This window comes from Hyla sarda, chromosome 4 (assembly GCF_029499605.1).
Source record: "Hyla sarda isolate aHylSar1 chromosome 4, aHylSar1.hap1, whole genome shotgun sequence".
Classification (NCBI taxonomy): domain Eukaryota; kingdom Metazoa; phylum Chordata; class Amphibia; order Anura; family Hylidae; genus Hyla; species Hyla sarda.
In genome coordinates, this window is record NC_079192.1 from 281,777,310 (window position 1) to 281,797,319 (window position 20,010).

A 20,010-nucleotide genomic window follows, 5' to 3' on the forward strand; every position below is an offset into this window, starting at 1 on the left:
AATCCCATTCAAATCAATGGGATTTTTTGATTATCAGTTTCCACCCATTATAGCCAGTTATGAATAACGGATGTTATTTGTGACGGGAGAAAAACGTTACATGCACTAATTTTTCTCCCGTCACAAATAATCCGTTATTCATAACTGGCTATAATGGGTGATAACAGATAATCAAAAATTCCCATAGATTTGAATGGGATTTTATAACTGCCGTTTAACAGCCGTTTTTAAGGGTTTTCTTAACTGGACATTGTAACGGGTCTTTAAAACGGAGCAACATATAGTGTGAAAGGAGCCTTAGAGACATCTCCCAGCCAGAACCCTAACTTGAACCCTATTGAACATTTCTGGAGAAACCTGACTGAGCTTGAGGATCTACAGAGAAGAATGGCAGAAAATGAAGTCTGTCATTGTGCCCAATGTGTGTTTCAGAGTCTGAATAGATGACAGTGCAATAGTTTTCTTTTTTCCTTTTTAATAAATGAAAATTTCTAACATTTACATTCACATTATGGGTTATTAAAGGGGTACTCCGGTGAAAACCTTTTTATTTTTTATTTATTTATTTATTTATTTATTTTTTTTTAAATCAACTGGTCCCAGAAAGTTAAACAGATTTGTAAATTAGTACACACAGAGAGACTGGTTATCAGCTCACCTGGACAAAAGGTGCACGGCAATCCTCAATACGAACACCATACAAGTGGAACAGCAGCCAGCACCTGTTAAAACTTTACATTTATTGGAAACACTTAAAAATCCATATGGATGGCAGTGCAGGAACACGGAGAATTAGAATCCTGGCAAAACTTGGAGAATTACCTCTTAGCCGACATGTTTCAGGCTCAATGGCCTTTAGTCATGGCATCATGCCATAGCCATGACTAAAGGTCATTGAGCCTGAAACATGTCGGCTAAGAGGTAATTCTCCAAGTTTTGCCTGGATTCTAATTCTCCGTGTTCCTGCACTGCCATCCATATGGATTTTTAAGTGTTTCCAATAAATGTAAAGTTTTAACAGGCGCTGGCTGCTGTTCCACTTGTATGAGATTTGTAAATGACTTCTATTAAAAAATCTTAATCCTTCCTGTATTTATTACCTGCTGAATACTACAGTGGAAATTCTTTTCTTTTTGAAACACAGAGTTGTCTGCTGACATCTCTGTCCATTTTAGGAACTGTCCAGAACAGCATATGTTTGCTATGGGGATTTCCTTTTACTCTGGGCAGTTCCTTAAAGGGGTACTCTGGTGCTTACTCATCTTATCCCCTATCCAAAGGAGCTAAGCACTAGAGTACCCTTTTAAATGAACAGTGATGTCAGCAGAGAGCACTGTGCTCGTGATGTCAGCAGAGAGCTCTGTGTTTCAAACGGAAAATAATTTCCACTGTAGTATTCAGCAGCTAATAAGTACAGGATGGATTAAGATTTTTTTAATAGAAGTAATTTACAAATCTGTTTAACTTTCTGGCACCAGTTGATTTCTTATTATTATAATTTTTTTTTTTCAATTTTAGCATATAAGTTCACAACATAACAAAAATAGGAAGAAAGGTGTATCTAGTATAGCACATCCCTTCCACAAAAGAGCAATTTACTGGTCCTGGACAAGGAATTTTTTCAAATAAAGTGCAAAATACATGTCAAATTGACTCTAATCTATTTAATTCCCTGGTTGGACTTGATGGACGTATGTCTTTTTTTCAACCATACTAACTATGTAACTAAATTTCATTTAACAGAAAACCAATTAAGAAATAAAATTAAACAACTGGAAAATGAAATCGAGGTAAGATATACTGTTCATAAAACACTTGCCTATTGATGTTTATATTGTTTTTCTTATCGTTGTGGATTTTACAGTAGGAATAAACAAGTATCAGTTTAAAATGTCATTATAAAGTCTGTTTAAGTTTTGTCTGAATGTATGGGATTTATCTGGGCATTTTATGTATAAGATACTATTTGTCCTAAAATCAGGGGTAAGTGACTGACAAATATGATTTTCCGATGCACAGTACTCCTAATACTATAAGGTGAAGGGGTCATGACAGACCATAAAGTGCTTTATATACAATAATGAAGAGTAACCTACTTAATAAGTAGTATAAGTAACAAGGACTTAAAGTAATTTCCCTGTGAGTCAGATTAGAGAAGAATCTGAATTGTTAGAAGACCCTTTTACATGGGACAATTGGGTTAATGGGCGGATTATTGCTGTGTGTAAAAGGTCTATGAATTATAGTTTGTTGGCTGCAGATCTCCCCATGTAAATGAAATGTGCTGCTGCCCGTGATGTAAGTAAACAGCAGCATGGACTAACCTGAGACCGTTCTTGTGGCTTTTCACTTAAGATAATCGGTCCATATAAAGGCACCTTTTGATAAGTGCTTGTGTTGTACAGTCATCTGCCCATGTTAAGGAACCTTTTAGTTATTGTTAGAATTCTCCCTCTTTAAGATGATCTCTAAGACATAATATAAATGTGTACTGTGAATATTTACTAAAGAAGTGCACAAATAAATACGAAAATCTATTTGTATTGTTGAGGCTTGTAGCCCTTTGTTTATTATGTGCACCACCATACTCTGAAGTTCAAGGGGTTGTCCAGTTGAATTTATTATTTTTATGTTGTCCCCAGTCTGCCTAATAAAATAAACTTGCCTTCCTCCGCTCCCTCGTAGTTCCTGCCAGGTCTCTGCTCTCTGCTTCATGGAGCTGGCTCAGGCTGGCCAGAGATTGGCGAGCAGCACTGTCAGGAGGCGGAGTAAGTTAAAAGCTGTACTCCCCTGGGAAACATTATTATTTTTTTTTTTTAAATCAACTGGTGCCAGAAAGTTAAACAGATTTGTAAATTACTTCTGTAAAAAAAATCATTTTATTATTTTTTTTATCCAAACTTCTGTTTATTGATAAAGATATATTAAAGTATGACATACAGAATAATAATCACGGGCTGGAGGGAAGGGGAGGGGGGGAGAAGGGGTAAGAGGAGGAAGGGGCAGTGGAGAGAAGTCAGGGGAGACGGAGAGGGGGGGAGGGAGAACACTAATTACAACAGTAGCCATAACAATACGCCCAAAGTAGACATAGTTAAGAGAATCAAGCAGGTACAAAAATAAGTAGCTACAATAATATTTGTTGCGTAAGGAAAGTCAAGGTGAACATGCCACATAAAAAGCAAAAAACAAAACAAAAAAAAGAGGACATTTGAGAAATTGAATCATAAAAAGGGGAAAAAGTATAAGAAATGCGTACAGTCCATTGTCAAAATAGAGGAAAAAAATTCAGTATTAAGTGGGTGGGCTTAATTTAGAGTGCACCCACTTGTCCCATCTCCGAAGGAATTGAAGTTCTTTTCCTAGCCGAGCTGCAACCAGTCTTCCATAGAACAGGAATATTCCACTTTAGCCAATAGTTGCGCCGTTTCCGGAACATCAGCAGATTTCCACTGGGTAGCCTGTAAAAAAAAAAAAAAAAAAAAAATCTTAATCCTTCCTGAACTTATCAGCTGTTGTATGCTCTAGAGGAAGTTCTTTTCTTTTTGAATTTTCTTTCTATCTGACCACAGTGCTCTCTGCTGACACCTCTGTCCATTTTAGGAACTGTCTGGAGCAGGATAGGTTTGCTATGGGGATTTGCTTGTACTCTGGACAGTTACTAAAATGGACAGAGGTGTCAGCAGAAAGCAGTGTGGTCAGACAGAAAGGAAATGAAAAAAGAAAAGAACTTCCTCTGGAACATACAGCAGCTTATAAATACTGGAAGGATTTCTGGTACCATTTGATTTAAAAAAAAAATATGTTTTCCAGGGGAGTACTTTAAGTTAACGTTTTGGTTATGTTATTAGACAAATGTAAAATAAATTTTACTGGACAACCCCTTTCACATTTTTCACTTTTTTTTTGTTTTTGTTCTATCCCAGCACATGAGAAGCATTCTTCTTGGCATCTATAATTTCAATTTGATGTTTTCAACCAGTATAGTTGCAGACATGTGCTTCATTAACACTGTTTGTAGTATTATTATAATCTTTCACAAGCTGAACAAAATTAAAGGGATACTCTGTACAACCTCCAGTGCTTCCCCCACCACCTGTTATTGCTGCTTCCGGTCTCTGCTGTGCTCCTCTTCCTAGTACTGGGGGTCAATACATTACAGTGCCAATCATCCAATCACTGGCTGAGACGGGACACCGCTGCAACACATATTGACTCCCAGCTCCAGAAAGTGGAGCATGAAGGAGACCAGGAACAGTAATACCAGATGCAGCAGGTGAACGTGGGAGGTAAGTGCAGATTTTTTTTCTTTGTGTGTGTGTTTTTTTTTTTTTTAAGTTTTACCACGCTTTTATAGCTTAAATTCCTAGTAAAGATTTACTCTGCACCACTAAATGTATGCCCACTTCATCTGTAGAAGCTGGACCAACGCCAACACAGCCCCTGGAAGCTAAACTGTATCCCTTAGGTGCTGACACGCTTATAGTCGATGAAATAACAAGATGTGCAATATGTAGAAAAGGAATACGGAGCACTCTACAAGGTCTTCTTGCAGAAGCATCTTTATTGTTCTTTAGAACATTCGGGATTAAACAATCAGGGGAGCGGGTGGACAAGACGCAGAGGTAGTGTGCTGGCAACAGTCCGTTCCTTTTCTACATATTGCATGCCTGGACAAGATACCTTGCACAAGACTACTGCGGATCAGGATACATATTTGCGTCTGATGCTAGTCTATGGGAATTCAGGCAAATCCGTATCATGATTGCTTTAGTGTCAGGCAAGTCTCGGGCTACAAAGTTGCCAAGAGATTTAAACAGCTATCCTGCCTCCGAGTGCGATTACACTTATGCTTTAAGGGTTTCTACCTACACAGAAGTCTAGGTTCACTGTTTATATTATTGCAAATATTTCAATACAGAAGACATGCTAATCCATTCATCCCATGATTCATTCCCTAGGTTGAGTGCTGATTTATAGCTAGAATACAAACCACTATAAATAACTACTTACATTCTGCTGGCAGAGAAATGGGGCCTCGTATTGAGGTTTTTTTCTCTGAATAGTGAAAGAAGCAATAGTTACAACTAAGACATGGAAACTCGTGTCCCTGATTTCATATTAGTGTCATGATGTTTCCATAAGGTTCTTATTTAAAGGGGTACTCTGCCCCTAGACATCTCATCCCCTATCCAAGGGATAGGGGATAAGATGTCTGATCGCTGGGACCCCCCGTGATCTCCCTGCAGCACCCGGCGTTCGTTTAGAACACCGGCTGTGGCACCGGAGGCTTGTGACGTCATGGCCCCGTCCCCTCAATGCAAGTCTATGGAAGGGGGCACGGTGGCATGAGGGGCGTGTTGCCGTGACGTCAGTGCCGCATCGCTAATCATAAGGCACGGAGTGAAGTTCGCTCCGTGCACCGGATGATTGCGGAACCCCGCGATCAGACATCTTGTCCCCTATCCTTTGGATAGGGGATAAGATGTCTAGGGGCAGAGTACCACTTTAAGTTCGCCTCACTTATCTGCCTGGTTAAAGAAAATTCCAAAAAATGCAGACACTGGCCCAGATTTATCAATCTGTCTAGTTTGGTCCATAACAACCAATAACAGCTCAGCGTTCATATATTAACAAGCTCTGGCAAAATGAAAGCTGCAATGGGATTTTGGTCAGTTTTTGGTTTCGGGCAGATTGGCTAAACACATTGGACCATATTTATCAGTCTAATCCATTAGGAGTAGGAACTTTACACAAAACCTCATGAATTGGTGACTTGTCATAGAACCTACAGCTAAGCAAAGACAGTAGTTACTAAAATCACAAGTTAGGCTGCATTCACACCACATTTTGTACATACGGCTGTCGGATCCGGCGGGGGGGGGGGCAAACCGGGCGCTCCCATACCCTAGCCGAATCAGCCCGTGACTCCATTTACTTTAATGAGCCGACCGTAGTCAAGTAGTGACTCCAGTTGGCTCAGTATACTACGGTTTTAGGTCCGATCAGGAAACCGCATACGGGTCAAAACTGAGCCGACCGGAGTCACCGTTTGACTCCGGTCGGCTCATTAAAGTAAATGGAGTAACGGGCTGATTCGGCTGGGGTACGGGAGCGCCCGGTTTGCCCCTTCCCCCTGCCGGATCCGGCACCTGTATGTACAAAACGTGGTGTGAATGCAGCCTTACAACATCTGCATTATGCCAGTATTTTTTTGATCATATTGGATAATACTGCAAATATTACAACATAGCAAGTCTTTGTGTTTGTTTCATCCCTTAGACAATGGCAGGCAGGTCCAATTGATAGAAGTACATATGTATCAGACCTTTGAGAAAAATGGGGGTTGAGAGGTTTTTAGACGTACAGTTCACACTTCGAAAGAAAGAAATGCCCGGCACGGTCACTGTGTACTCTAGTTACTAGTACAACCGATATATGGCAGGTGAGGAGTAGAATAATGTGCGTCAGAAAATGTCAGTCCAAACTGTGGTTAAAGTACTGTTGCTGGCATAGGTGGTGCTACACGTATGCAAAAAGATCCAGACGACAAATCACATTCTCTTGAAGAAAGGTAATAACGGAGAACTCACCTCAACTCAGCCCGCTGTTTGAATCACCCCCTCGTCCACTGTACAATCTGTCCTGCCTCCTTATGTGTCTACACCCTGTGAATTAATAAAGAACATTTTTGTTGCATTGCAAGAGGTGAGTGCTCTGTTATTACCTTTCTTCAAGAGAATGTGGTTTTTAGAAGTAGCTGAGAGAATGCAGAATCGGCACTGCTTTCTTTATAGTTAAGTATATCAGGGATATGCACACGAACCTCTCAGTTGGACATGCTTTTATGAAATGTTTCTCAGGACTGAGATTGAAACTGGAATTCTAAAATTCCACAAATGTTTCCAGAAAAATGTTTATTCCTTTTCCAAACATAGTGCTGCTCATCTTTCTCTGCACTCCTTTTACTTCTGGTGTCCACATTTCCCATATGCTAGTTTATACCTCCCGTGGCTTTTTATTTCATGCAGATGGCACAGCTGTCCACGGGTGCTAGAGACTCACGATTTTTACGAGAAGAAATTCGTCAACTGGAGGAACATCTGGGCCAGAGAGAGCGTGAAGTGAAAGACACAAGGAAGGAGCTGGAAAAGGAGAAGCAAGTTAATGAACGTGTGAGTGTCGCGTCTAATGCCTTGCCAGCCATTACTGGGCACTGTAGCCCCTTAATTCTAGAAACACGAAATGAACTGTACATATTTTTTCTGGGCAGAACTCATCTTTTTTAAATTAATTTTCCATATATATATTGTGTATGGGGGCAGTAGGATTTTTTTAGGATTTTTTAAAAGTATATATACATATGAGTATGATATGTACATTTGGCTAAAACAACTGCATTCTAAATATGAAAATAAGGTTATGAAAACTTTTTAGTTCTGTGACAACTTAATATTTAACATGGTGACCAGTATAGCTGCACTTCCTGCTGTCGCTCTCGCAAACATAGACTTGACAACAAGACAGATAACTAAGGCTGGTGGATAAAATTCCTGGCCATGCCGGATACAGATCTGCCTGAACCCCGATTTTATTATAGTCTTCACAATATATAAAGTGAACTGACAACCAAATTGTCCGTCTTAAGTAGTATTTAATTAGTAGTGCTTTTATATATTTCCACTTTGATCCCACATACTCTTTAGGGTCGAATCACATGGGTGCATCCGCATCGTATTTCACGCTGCAGATGTGCCAACATCAGTCACAGAGGGACTGCAGATTGAGCTCCCAGTAGCCAAGTAACTGTGTGTCCACTTGTAGTGGTGGATTTCTGCAGCGGGAAATTTGCCACTACCAGCAGACACACGGAGCTCTGCAGTCTCTCTGTGACTGGTGTTGGTGCATCTGCATTGTGAAATACGCTGTGGATGCGCCCTGCTTGACCCTGCCTTTAGATTGCATTGTTAACCATTAGCTAGACAGATTCCTAGGCTAATAATTCACTAAAAGACTTCTTTCCAAAACTACCTCTTAAAGTCTGCCCCTGAGCTGCTGCCAAGTGGTCTCTTGGATGGAAGGAGAGACTTCTAGCTTTATTCTTGTCCCTGCTTTACTGGGAATTACATTTTGTGTAAATCAAGTTCTTAAAAGGAAACTTCCAGTTGTTGGGGTCCTTCCGTTGCTCTCCTCCTTCCTCGGCGCAATCTCCCTGGAGGGTGTTTTCATCCTCCCCTTGACAGTGTCAGTTGTCCTACACTGATACCACTGTCTCTGGAATAACCTTCCTGTGCCCTGCTGGGTTTCCTGTCGTTCCCCCTCCATTCCTGTCCTGGCGGGATGATGCCTCTGGGTGCTCTGGTCCACTGGACCACTGGGGTCATAGGCCAGTTAATCCCCTTGTCTTGGACATTTTCCCAGGATGCAGTGGTGTGCCTTCTTTTCTAAGTCTGCACTCCTGGTTCTTGGGCCTTAGTGATGGTTCAGGTCTCGGGCACGTGTAGCAATCCTGCCCAGACTTCTTTGTGATCCCAATTATGGGGCGGTTTTTCTGTTCCGCTCTTCTTTTGTCTTGTCACGGAAGTTTGTCTCCCGGAGCATTTTGCAAACCCTGGGTTTCTTTACCCTTTGGGTGTAAGTCTTTCAGGAGACTCAGGAACCTCCACTTCACATGTCTGTCGCTCGGGTGTTCCGGGATGCCTTTTTCAGGGCGTTCTGCTACTTTTTTTTGTCCGTTCTTCCTTCTGTCAATGTACTCCCGAGATGATGAAAGGCGTTCCGGTCATCCGCAGTCAAGCTCCTTTCGCCTCTTGGGTGTTCGCGTCAGTCCCCTGGGATAGGGGTTTTTGGGTCTGCGGTCAGGTTATTGATCTTATCTGCCAGACCTCTCTAGAGCCGGTTTCCGTCTTTCCTTTTTTTCAGTGGTTTTTCTGGTCTCCGCCTTCTGTGCTCACATTCTGTTCAGGTGTCCGTTGCTTCCTCTGGCGTTTTTCCGCTATGTTCTCGTGTATCGGTTGACTCTGGATGGGGCTTTCTTGTTGTTCCCTTTTCCCTTTTTGTTTTACAGCCGGGCTAGCCCTCTTTCCGGTGCTGTGTTCCTTGGTGTTGTTTTCCTACAGGGTTGGGTTGTTCCTGCCTATCTGGTTTCCTAGTTGACTTTTTTTCCTGTCTCTCCATATGGACGTCTCTGCTAAGCACGGTCCCTTCCTTGGTATCCTAGTCCAAATCCATGCATGGGGGATCTCTGGGAGCTCAGTTTCTGGGTCTTGGTTGTCTCTGGCCTGGGGTCTTGTCCGCAGGCCTTACGGACGTGTGGGTTTGCTCTTTCTCATAGCCTTCATTGGGGGACACCGCACCCACCCATCTTTTTTCCATTTTTGTCCGGATAGTCTTTTCCGGTTATTGGGTTTTTATCCGGGATTCTTTTCTAGGGTCCTTTGGACGTACTTCTTTGTTAGCTTCTCCTACTGCTTTGTGACAAAACTGTTTACCTCACTTCCAGTGGGCGGGTATATCCTGCCAGGGAGGAACCGACTTTTGTTCCTAGTGTCAGTGCCTCCTAGTGGCAAGAGCATGTACCCAACAGTATAGGTGTCCCCCAATGAAGGCTACGAGAAAGAGATTTTACGGTGAGTGCAAAAAAATCTTCTCCTTATTACTCCACCTGACCTGTGTCGCCGATTTGGAGATATACAATGTATTAGCCAACTCATAAATATTCATGGTACCCTCATCTTTACAACTTCGTAGCCTTCAAAGACTTTGCCGAGCACCCATATGAAAACATAAAATAAAAAAAATGACAATCTCAAAATGGAAACATATTTGGAAAAAAAGGAACATGTTTCAGTATCTGGCACTAATTATATATTTTATAAATAAAATTATATAGGTAATTCATTCACTTTAACAGTGATTGTCATCATAATAGATTACAATGGGACAGTAATATTGGCAAACTAGTGATTGACAGTCCCTTTAAGTGATTTAATTTATCACTATGTTATTAGTTTATTAAAGGGGTACTCCGGTGGAAAATGTTTTTTTTTTTTTAAATCAACTGGTGCCAGAAAGTTAAACAGATTTGTTAATTACTTCTATTAAAAAAATCTTTACCCTTTCAGTACTTTTTAGCAGCTGTATGCTACATAGGAAATTCTTTATTTTTGAATTTCTTTTTTGTATTTTCCACAGTGCTCTCTGCTGACACCTGATGCCCGTATCAAGAACTGCCAGAGCAGAAGAAAATACCATTACAAACCTATGCTACTCTGGACAGTTCCTGACATGGACAGAGGTGTCATTAGAGAGCACTGTGGACAAAAAGAAATATAAAAAGAAAAACATTTCCTCTGTAGCATACAGCCGCTAAAAAGTACTGGAAGGGCAAAGATTTTTTTAACATAAGTAATTTACAAATCTGTTTAACTTTCTGGCACCAGTTTATTTAAAAAAAAAATGTTTCCACCGGAGTACCCCTTTAAGGGACTTGGCAAAAGACAGCAGAATTTTGTATCCTACATACGTTTTTATTTTACAACTAACTGTAAGGGTATAATGGTTCACTTCATTAACTTTGATGAAAATATTCATGTATCTGTAATTATATATTTTATAGCTTGCACTCCGGAATGAAGAAACTGATAATGAAAACAGCAGGCTGCGGCGAGAGGTTGGTCTATCCCATCCATTTTCTTATATATTCCAGTACATTCTAGAAGTCTTCAGACCCTTTACTTTTTTTACATTTTATTAAAGGGGTTCTCCACCATAAGGTGATTTTAGTACGTACCTGCCAGAGAGTAATGGACATGCTTAGGAAGGATCTGTGCTTGTCTTGGGGCTAAATGGCAATGTTGTGAGATTACCATAACACTGTGGCTAGCTTTTTGTGAACTGGTATTTCCTGTTTCAGTTTTCTTTTTTTTTTTTTTACTTCAAATCCCATAATTCCATTTTCCTCCCTCCCACACATCAGCCACCCCACCCATTGAAACATAAATGAGCTGCATCCGTTCAAAAGACCTGTGGTTTTCAATCAGTGTGCCTACAGCTGTTGCATTAGTTGCAGATTGATCCCACTGAAGCAGACAGGCTCCCTGTCATCAGCTGACTAGTGAGTCAGGTCTCGGGCGCATTGCAACCTTAAAAAAAATCTGCGACAACAGCTATTTTGTATGCTGTAAAAAATAAATATTGGGGTCAAAATCACAGAAGAATTGTGAGAAAACCGTCACACATAGGTACAGACAATATATTACAGCCCCTGTAGCATAGTCAAATAATAAAAAATCCTGGAATACCCCTTTAAGTGGCAGACTTGTGCATAATTTTAAAGAGAACATACAACGACCCCCCCCCCTTTCCCCTTCATCCTGCACTCACTGTCCCATAAAGACAGAGAGAAAATAGAATGTTAGAAAACTTTGCCACTTTATTAAAAATGAAAAACTAAAATAATGCATAGACATAACTATTCAGACCCTTTACTCAGTAGCCTTCATTCTTCTTGGTTATGATGCCACAAGATTTGCATACCTGGATTTTGGGATTTTCTGCCATGTTTCTCTGCAGATCCTCTCAAGCTCCATTGGGTTGAATGCGGACGGTTGGTGGAAGCCATTTCAGATCTCTTTAATGATATTCGATTGGGTTCCAGTCAGGACTGTAGCTGGGCCAGATTATTCACAGAGTTGTCCCTAAGCTGCTCCTGTGGTGTTTTGGCTGTGTGCTTAGGTTCATTGCCCTGAAAGGTGTACTTTCAGCCCAACATGAGGTCCAGAGCTCTCTGAATCATAATTTCATACAGAGTATCATTATACTTTGGTTTATTTAGCTTTCCCTTAACCCTGACCAGTCTCCCTGTCCCATGTGCTGGAAAGCACCCCCAAAGTATGATACTGCCACCACCATGCTTTACTGTATGGATAGCATTGGGGAGGTAATGAGCAGTGCCTTGATTGTTGACCTTCTGGAAGTTTCTTCTGTTTGCAAACAGAATCTTTGGAGCTCAGCCAAAGTGATCATTTCTTGGTCACCTCTCTTACCAAGGCCCTTCTCTCAGATAACATACTGGTTTGGTGGGGTGGCCAGCTCTTGGAAAAATTTTGATTATTCTAAACTTCCATTTAAGAATTATGGAGGCCACTTAGCTTTTGGAAACTTTCAGAGCAGAATTGTTTTGTACTGTTCTCCAGATCTTTGCCTCCACACAATCCTATTTCTGAGCTCTAGGGCCGTTCTTTCCCACTCATGGCTTGGTCTGTTCTCTGATATGCATTGTCAGCTATAAGACTTTTTTAATTTAAAGGGAACCAATCATCAGATTTTACCCTATATAATGCTTGGTAAAGCATTATATAGGGTAAAATTGTTGTCCTCACCATCCCCGGGGGACGTTCCTGCCCCCAGGGATGGTGAAGATATGAAGTTATAAACTAGTCACCGCCGCCGCCGTAAGTAAGTCACCTGGGCGGGGAGCACTTCTCACCTACTCCTGTTCTTCGTCCGGGAGCGACGCCCCCTTCGCTTGATTGATGGGCCGCGTCATCGCTCCACTCACTGAACAGACGGAGCAGAGCAATGACGCGGCCCATCAATCAAGCGGAGGGGCGTCGCTGCCGGCCGAAGAACGGGAGGTTCGAAGTAGGTGAGAAGAGCTCCCCGCCCAGGTGACTACTTACGGCGGCGGCGGTGACTAGTTTATAACTTCATATCTTCACCATCCCTGGGGGCAGGAGCATCCCCCGGGAATGGTGAAAATAAAGATTTTACCCTATATAACACTTTGCCAAGCGTTTTATAGGGTAACATCTGATGATTGGTTCCCTTTAAGCACAAAGTTGTAATATAATAAACAGTAAAAGGGTCTGAAAACTTTCCAAATGTATTGTGTGTTTATGTATACATTTTCCTAATAAACAGAAATTAAAAGGAAACCATCCTGTACCCTAGTTACATTTATAGGAGTCAATCAAAATGCATGTTCATGTTGGCTTCTCTACTTCAAATGGTTTTCTAGGTCAAAGTGTTTGATATTTTCCATTTTGTAATTTCCGAATGTCTTTTCTTATTATCCTGTTTACCCTGTTTGTAATGATCTGCTTGAATCAAGGCAGTATTTGCAACAGTTCTGCTAGTAATGCACATGAATGCGGTATCTTATGTTCCATGCACATGGTCTAGAACAAAAAATAAATAAAAGAGCATGCCACAGCTTTTATAGTTCACGGCATGCTCATAATTGATACGTCCTCCACACTAAAAACCATGAATTAGCTCTTGGAACTTCAAATGGGACTTCAAATGTTTTCTGTTTGGTCTCTACGCTCTTTTAAATTACCTGTTTTTATAGAACTCTTTCATGTGTGTATTCAAGTGTGTCAAAGAGATCAAGACAAAATTTATTAGACCGTTTTCGACACATGGCTTTTTAAAGTATCAAAGCAACAACAGGTGAGATAAACACTTGTTGCTGTGTCATTCTGTATTTATGCTATTGAGGTGGGTATCTAATAGAAATACCCCTTACTGAAATGTTTATAAATCACTCATAATCTGTTTCTCTCTTTCTATATTTATACGTGTCTGCATCTTTCTGCATTCATAAATATAGTAGGCACTCCAGTTTTAATATAGTAGGCACTCCAGTTTTAATATAGTAGGCACTCCAGTTTTAATATAGTAGCCACTCCAGTTAAAATTTTTCACATACCATTGCTCTGTTTCTTTCTTTTCTTCTTTTTATCATTTTGTATCATTCTTTAAGGCTAACATTATGTGTTGCTTTCCCCTCTATCATTTCTTATTTTTGGAGAAAAAAACACTTAAGAAAAAGGTGAGGTGTGTTGCTTTTGTTAGATCAAGTGATACTGAGCGTGCTAGTAAAGTAGACTACAAATAGTTTTAGCTTTTGTGGATCTGACGTGTTCCTTCCGGTAAATAGAATGAACAACTGCGACAAGATGTGATAGACTATCAAAGGCAGATTGACTCTCAAAGAGAATCCCTTATGTCACGTGGAGAAGGGCTGGACTACAAGTCTGTCATTTCAAAAAAGAACATGGAGCTTGTACAATACTTGGATGAAATTCAGGTAATATAATATTAGTAATTTATTGTCCTCTTTGGGTTCTTCTACCTGGTGAGCATCAGCATGCACCAACAATCGGTTAGTTACAAGTACCCTAAAGGAAGATTGAGAGAAAATAAATGTTTATGTATTCCTCAGGTTCCAAAATTTCAATATACAGTGGTCTTACATGGGCTGATCACTGTATTTTTTGTATTCCCCCCCCCCCCCCCCCCGCAAGATTATTACAGGTGTTACTTAAGCAAACATCCAGACACCACCTTGTGTAGAAATTAAATGTGTATTTCATGGATAATATGACTAATGAAAGTAAATTCACCTGTCCCTATCTCCCACATCTGCCTTACAAACAGTTCTTGGGCCCCTGCTGCTATCTGCTGCTTCCTCTGACATGTTATCCCTGTAAAAATAAGGGGTGGCAGTGTTAACCCCTTCCCGACCCATGACATACATGTACGGGTCAGGTGAGCGGACATGACACAGGCCCACGGGTCGGCTCCGCGTCATAGCCGGGAGATGTCCGCTGCTATCAGCAGCTGACATCTGCTGGTAATGATGGACATCGGAGATTGCTCCAATGCCCAATCTATACAGATCACGGCATTTAATCATTTAAATTCCCTGGTGTCTAGTGGTCCCATAGCCCCACCCAGACGATGTAATCCCAGGAAGAGCTATGAGTTGCTAGGGAAGCCTGAGGCCTTACCTGGTCCTTGGCTCTGTGATTGCTTAAGGCAGCCCTTAGCAGTCAAGCACAGATATTATGGATCAATGTAATGCAATAGCTTTAAATTGATCTATATACACTATCTGATCATAGGCCCCTAGGGGGGCCAAAAAGTGTGTTTTAAGAAAAAAAAAAAAATATATATATACAGTATATGCTTTTAAAAGTATAAAAAAAAAAAAATCCCTCCCCTAATAAAAATTTAAATCACACTGAACAAACAAGAAAAATACACATATTTAATATTGCCGCATGTATAAATTATTATGTTTCTGATCCTGTACGGTGAACGTAGACGCAAAAAAAAAAAAAAAAAAAGAAACCAAAGTTGCTGATTTTTGGTTACATTACATTGCAAAAAATAGTAATAAAAAGTGATCACAATGCAAGAACTGCACAAAACTGTTAAAATATACAGCTCATGGCGCAGAAAACAAACCCTACCACAGCTCGGTAGGTGGGAAAAAAAAAGTTATAGGAGTGAGAACATGGTAATGAACAAAGTTTTTTTTTTTTTCTCATAGTTTAATTTTACCATAAATGGAAACAAAAATTATTTAATTTTGGCATCGGTCGTACTGACCCATAGAATAAAGAGAGCATGTCACATATACGGTACCTTATTTTGAACTCCAAAAAAATGATTGCACTACAAAATTGTGCCATTCCATATTTTTAAAATTTTTGTGCTACATATAATTTTTTTTGGTTTTGTAATACATTGTATGATAAAAAAATTAAGTGCTGGGTTAAGATGGTGTTATTCAGACTACCTGACAATTTCTTTACAACTTAGCTCAGTAAGCCGCTAAGTTGTAGCCATTGATCATAGCAGCCAATCCACAGGCAAATAAATAGCAGAATAGCATAACCCATGGAATAGGGCCTTGAATATAAAAGTTTTTTTTTCCCTAATTTAAAATAAATGTTATTCCTGTCCAATCTTTAGTTTGAGAAACCCTCCATATGGTTACATTGCTCATATATTTTCTCACATTTTTTTCATGCAGAGCTTAAGTGAAGCTAATGAGAGATTGGAAGTCCAGAACCAGGAAATGACAAAGAATCTGGAAGAATCTGTTCAAGAAATGGAGAAAATGACTGATGAGTACAGCAAAATGAAGCTTATGGTTCAGCACAGTGACAGCGTTATGGACCAACTAAGGAAGGAGAAAGAGCACTATAGACTTCAGGTGTGTTGTTCAAATCTTACTGTGATTACATTTTACATTTGACACTGTATATTTTACAAAAACATTCTGTCCGATTTGTTTCTTAAAAAGACTTTTCCATTAGACATATAACATCAAACAAAAACAGCAGTGCAAAAGTGGAAAATGAAGGTCACGTCCACCACCACACTTCCATTAAGAGATCAATAGAACATGTGAACCATCCTGTAAAATTAGTCATACATTACAAAACAATGCAAACCTGAAAAAAGAGAGAAAAGGAATAAGAATAGTTTGGCCATTTGGGACAGGTCATGTTCATGTAAAGTTAAAATGTACCGCTGGGACGGAGATATTTTACAAAAGTATTGAAGGTAGGTTTATTAAGAAAATAAAGAGACCTTTTTATCTGCCCAATTCCTTGGTCAGCTCTGTTTAATCCTCAAATCCCCCCAAAAATCTAAAAACAATATCAATTTTTGACTTGTTCTCCACCTAGTTGGTGCAGAAGGGGTGGACTGTTTGGCCAGGTTGAAACCACATAATCTTTAGCTGGAATTTATCAGAAATACTGAGGACTGCACTAGGACCGTGTGTTCTGCATTGCCATCAATGTAGACAGCAGAAGGCTTTTTTTGAGTGGACCCCCTGAAAGAATGCTTGGAAACTAAATAAACCAGTACATGAAAAGTTTTTCTGTTGTACACCATTTGAATTGAAATAGTCACCAGTGTGTGTATGATTGTGGTTTCTATTCCTGCTTAGATCTTTTGTTATAGTGGATAGTGGGTAATAGCAAGCAATAGCGTTTTTTAGCCATATGCTATCAAATTGGGGGAAAAAAATACTATAAAGGCAGGCCTCATTTATCATAATTGTCCTTTTGTAGCGAACACATTTTATTTAAAGGGGTTCTCCAGTTCCTCCCAGTACTTATCAGCTGTTGTATACTCCACAGAAAGTTTATTTCTTTTTAAATTTCCTTTCTGTCTGACCACAGTGCTCTCTGCTGACACCTCTGTCCATGTCAGGAACTGTACAGAGCAGGAGCAAATCCCCATAGCAAACCTATCCTGCTCTGGACAGTTCCTGACATGGACAGAAGTGTCAGCGATCACTGTGACCAATCAGTGTCTCAGCTGACTGGGGGGGTTAAAGTTCATTTCCCGAGAGTTTCCCGAGCTGGGGGGGTGGATGGACCGCAGCACATACCTGGGAACGGCGCGGCATTGGGGACCAGGGACCGGCAACAGGCACAAGTGTAGGAGACAGCGGCGTCAAGCAAGTGGAGAAGGCAGTGTCGGCATCAGAGGCAGAAGTAAAGATCGCTGATCTTCACTGCTGCTTCTAGGAGTTTCAAAACTACAACTCCTGGCATGCTGGGAGTTGTAGTTTTTCGACATCTGGAGTGCCACAGTTTGGAAACAACTGTGCAATTGTCTCCATTCTGTGCTCTTCCAGATGTTGCAAAACTACAACTCTCAGCATGCCCAGACAGTCCAGGCATGCTGGGGGTTGAAGTTCTGTAACATCTGGCCCCTTCACATGTTTCCGAACTACAACTCCCAGCATGCCTGGGCAGTCTGGGCATGCTTGGAGTTGAAGTTTTGCAACATCTGGAGGGCTACAGTTTGGACACCACTACACAGTGGTCTCCAAACTGTTCTCCTCCAGTTGTTGCAAAACTACAACTGGGAGTTGTAGTTTTGCAACAACTGGAGGCACACTGGTTGGGAAACATTGTGTGAATTTGACCTAAAAACACTACATTACACCTACACAAAATAAAAAGTAAAACCCTGCATATACATATACCCCTACACAGTCCCCCCCCCCCCCCCCCCCTCCCCAATAAAAAAAAATAATAAAATCAGGTACGGCACTGTTTCCAAAACGGAGCCTCCAGCTTGAAGCACCTTGTCTGGGAATCACTGGCATAGAATACCCCTATGTCCACCCCTATGCAAACCCCTAATTTATGCCTCAAATGCACATGGCGCTCTCTCACTTCGGAGCCCTGTCGTATTTCAAGACAATAGTTTAGGGCCACATATTGCCTAACAATGTTTTCTCCTTTTACCCCTTCTGAAAAGGTAAAGTTGGGGCCTACTCCAGCATTTTATTGTAAAATAATTAAATTTATTTACACTAACTTGCTGGTGTTGCCCCATACTTTTTATTTTCACAAAAGGTAAAAGGAAAACAAGACCCCCAAATGTGTTACGCAATTTCTCCTGAATACGGAAATACCCCATAGGTGGTGGAAGCCCCCCTCCACACACACACACACACGTGACCCCATTTTGCAACTACACCCCTCACACCTGTGTGGTATAAATGCTCAGTGCACCCCTTATTACAATCCGTGAGTGGTGCAGCTTCCAAAATGGGGTCACATGTTGGGGGGGTGTCCACTGCTCTGTTAGCATGGGGTCTTTGTAAACACACATGGCCCCCGATTTCCATTCCAAACAAATTCTCCAAATTCTTCAAAAGCTCCTTTTCTTCTGAGCATTGTAGTTCGCCCGCATAGCACTTTACATCCACACATAGGGTATTTTCATACTCAGAAGAAATGGGGTTACACATTTTGGGGGTTATTTTATGATATAACCTCTTGTAAAAATGGTAAATTTGGTAAAAAAAAATGCATTTAATGCATTTTGGGGGGTATTTTCTGCTTTTACCCTTTTTAAAAAAAATGTAACATTTTTGGGAAAACAAGCATTTTAGGTAAAAATTTTTTTTTTTTTTTACATATGCAAAAGTCGTGAAACACCTGTGGGGTATAAAGGTTCACTTGTTACGTTCCCCGAGGGGTCTAGTTTCCAAAATAGTATGCCATGTGTTTTTTTTTTTTTGCTGTTCTGGCACCATAGGGGCTTCCTAAATGTGGCATGCCCCCAGAGCAAAATTTGCTTTCAAAAAGCCAAATGTGACTCCTTCTCCTCTGAGACCTGTAGTGCGCCAGCAGAGCACTTTTCACCCCCATATGGGGTGTTTTCTGAATTGGGAGAAATTGGGCTTCAAATTTTTGGGGGTGTTTTCTGCTATTACCCTTTTTAAAAATGTTAAACTTTTGAGAAACCAAGCATTTTAAGACATGCCATAGGGGCTTTCTAAAGGTGACATGCCCCCCAAAAACCATTTGTCGCACCTTCCCTTCTGAGCCCTCTACTGCGCCCGCCGAACACTTTACATGGACATATGAGGTATGTCCTTACTCGAGAAAAATTGGGTTTCAAATACAAGTAAACATTTTCTCCTTTTTACCCCTTGCAAAAAATGCAAAAATTGGGTATACAAGAACATGCAAGTGTAAAAAATGAAGATTGTGAATTTTCTCCTTCACTTTGCTGCTATTCCTGTGAAACACCTAAAGGGTTAAAACGCTGACGGAATGTCATTTTGAATACTTTGGGGGGTACAGTTTTTATAATGGGGTCATTTGTGGGGTATTTCTAAGACGAAGACCCTTCAAATCCACTTCAAACCTGAACTGGTCCCTGAAAAATAGTGAGTTTAAAAATTTTGTGAAAAATGTGAAAATTGCTGCTGAACTTTGAAGCCCTCTGGTGTCTTCCAAAAGTAAAAACTCATCAATTTTATGATGCAAACATAAAGTGGACATATTGTATATGTGAACAATTTTTTTTTATTTTGAATATCCATTTTCCTTACAAGCAGAGAGCTTCAAAGTTAGAAAAATGCAACATTTTCAATTTTTTCATCAAAATTTAGAATTTTTCACCAAGAAAGGATGCAAGTTACCACAAAAAGTTACCACTATGTTAAAGTAGAATATGTCACGAAAAAACAATCTCTGAATCAAAATGATAACTGAAAGCATTCCAGAGTTATTAATGTTTAAAGTGACAGTGGTCAGAATTGCAAAAAATGACCGAGTCCTTAAGGTGAAAAATGGCTAAGTGCTTAAGGGGTTAATTAGGAACCTAATGAACATCTCTGCTAGCTCACCTAGGATAAAGGACAAGGAAAAACACCCTTTCATTGCCCCC

The 20,010-nt window shown here is 40.4% G+C and overlaps 1 protein-coding gene across 2 annotated transcripts in view; it reads left to right on the top strand.

The window, feature by feature from the left end:
• The window catches only part of CEP290 (centrosomal protein 290), a 222,731-nt gene that overhangs the window by 35,582 nt on the left and 167,139 nt on the right, over positions 1-20,010 (top strand). For both annotated transcript variants that reach the window (XM_056574395.1, XM_056574396.1), the window contains exons 5-9: positions 1,744-1,790; positions 7,032-7,175; positions 10,619-10,672; positions 13,946-14,095; positions 15,830-16,012. In XM_056574395.1, coding sequence (XP_056430370.1) covers positions 1,744-1,790; positions 7,032-7,175; positions 10,619-10,672; positions 13,946-14,095; positions 15,830-16,012 — 578 coding nt within the window. The remainder of the gene's footprint in view (positions 1-1,743; positions 1,791-7,031; positions 7,176-10,618; positions 10,673-13,945; positions 14,096-15,829; positions 16,013-20,010) is intronic.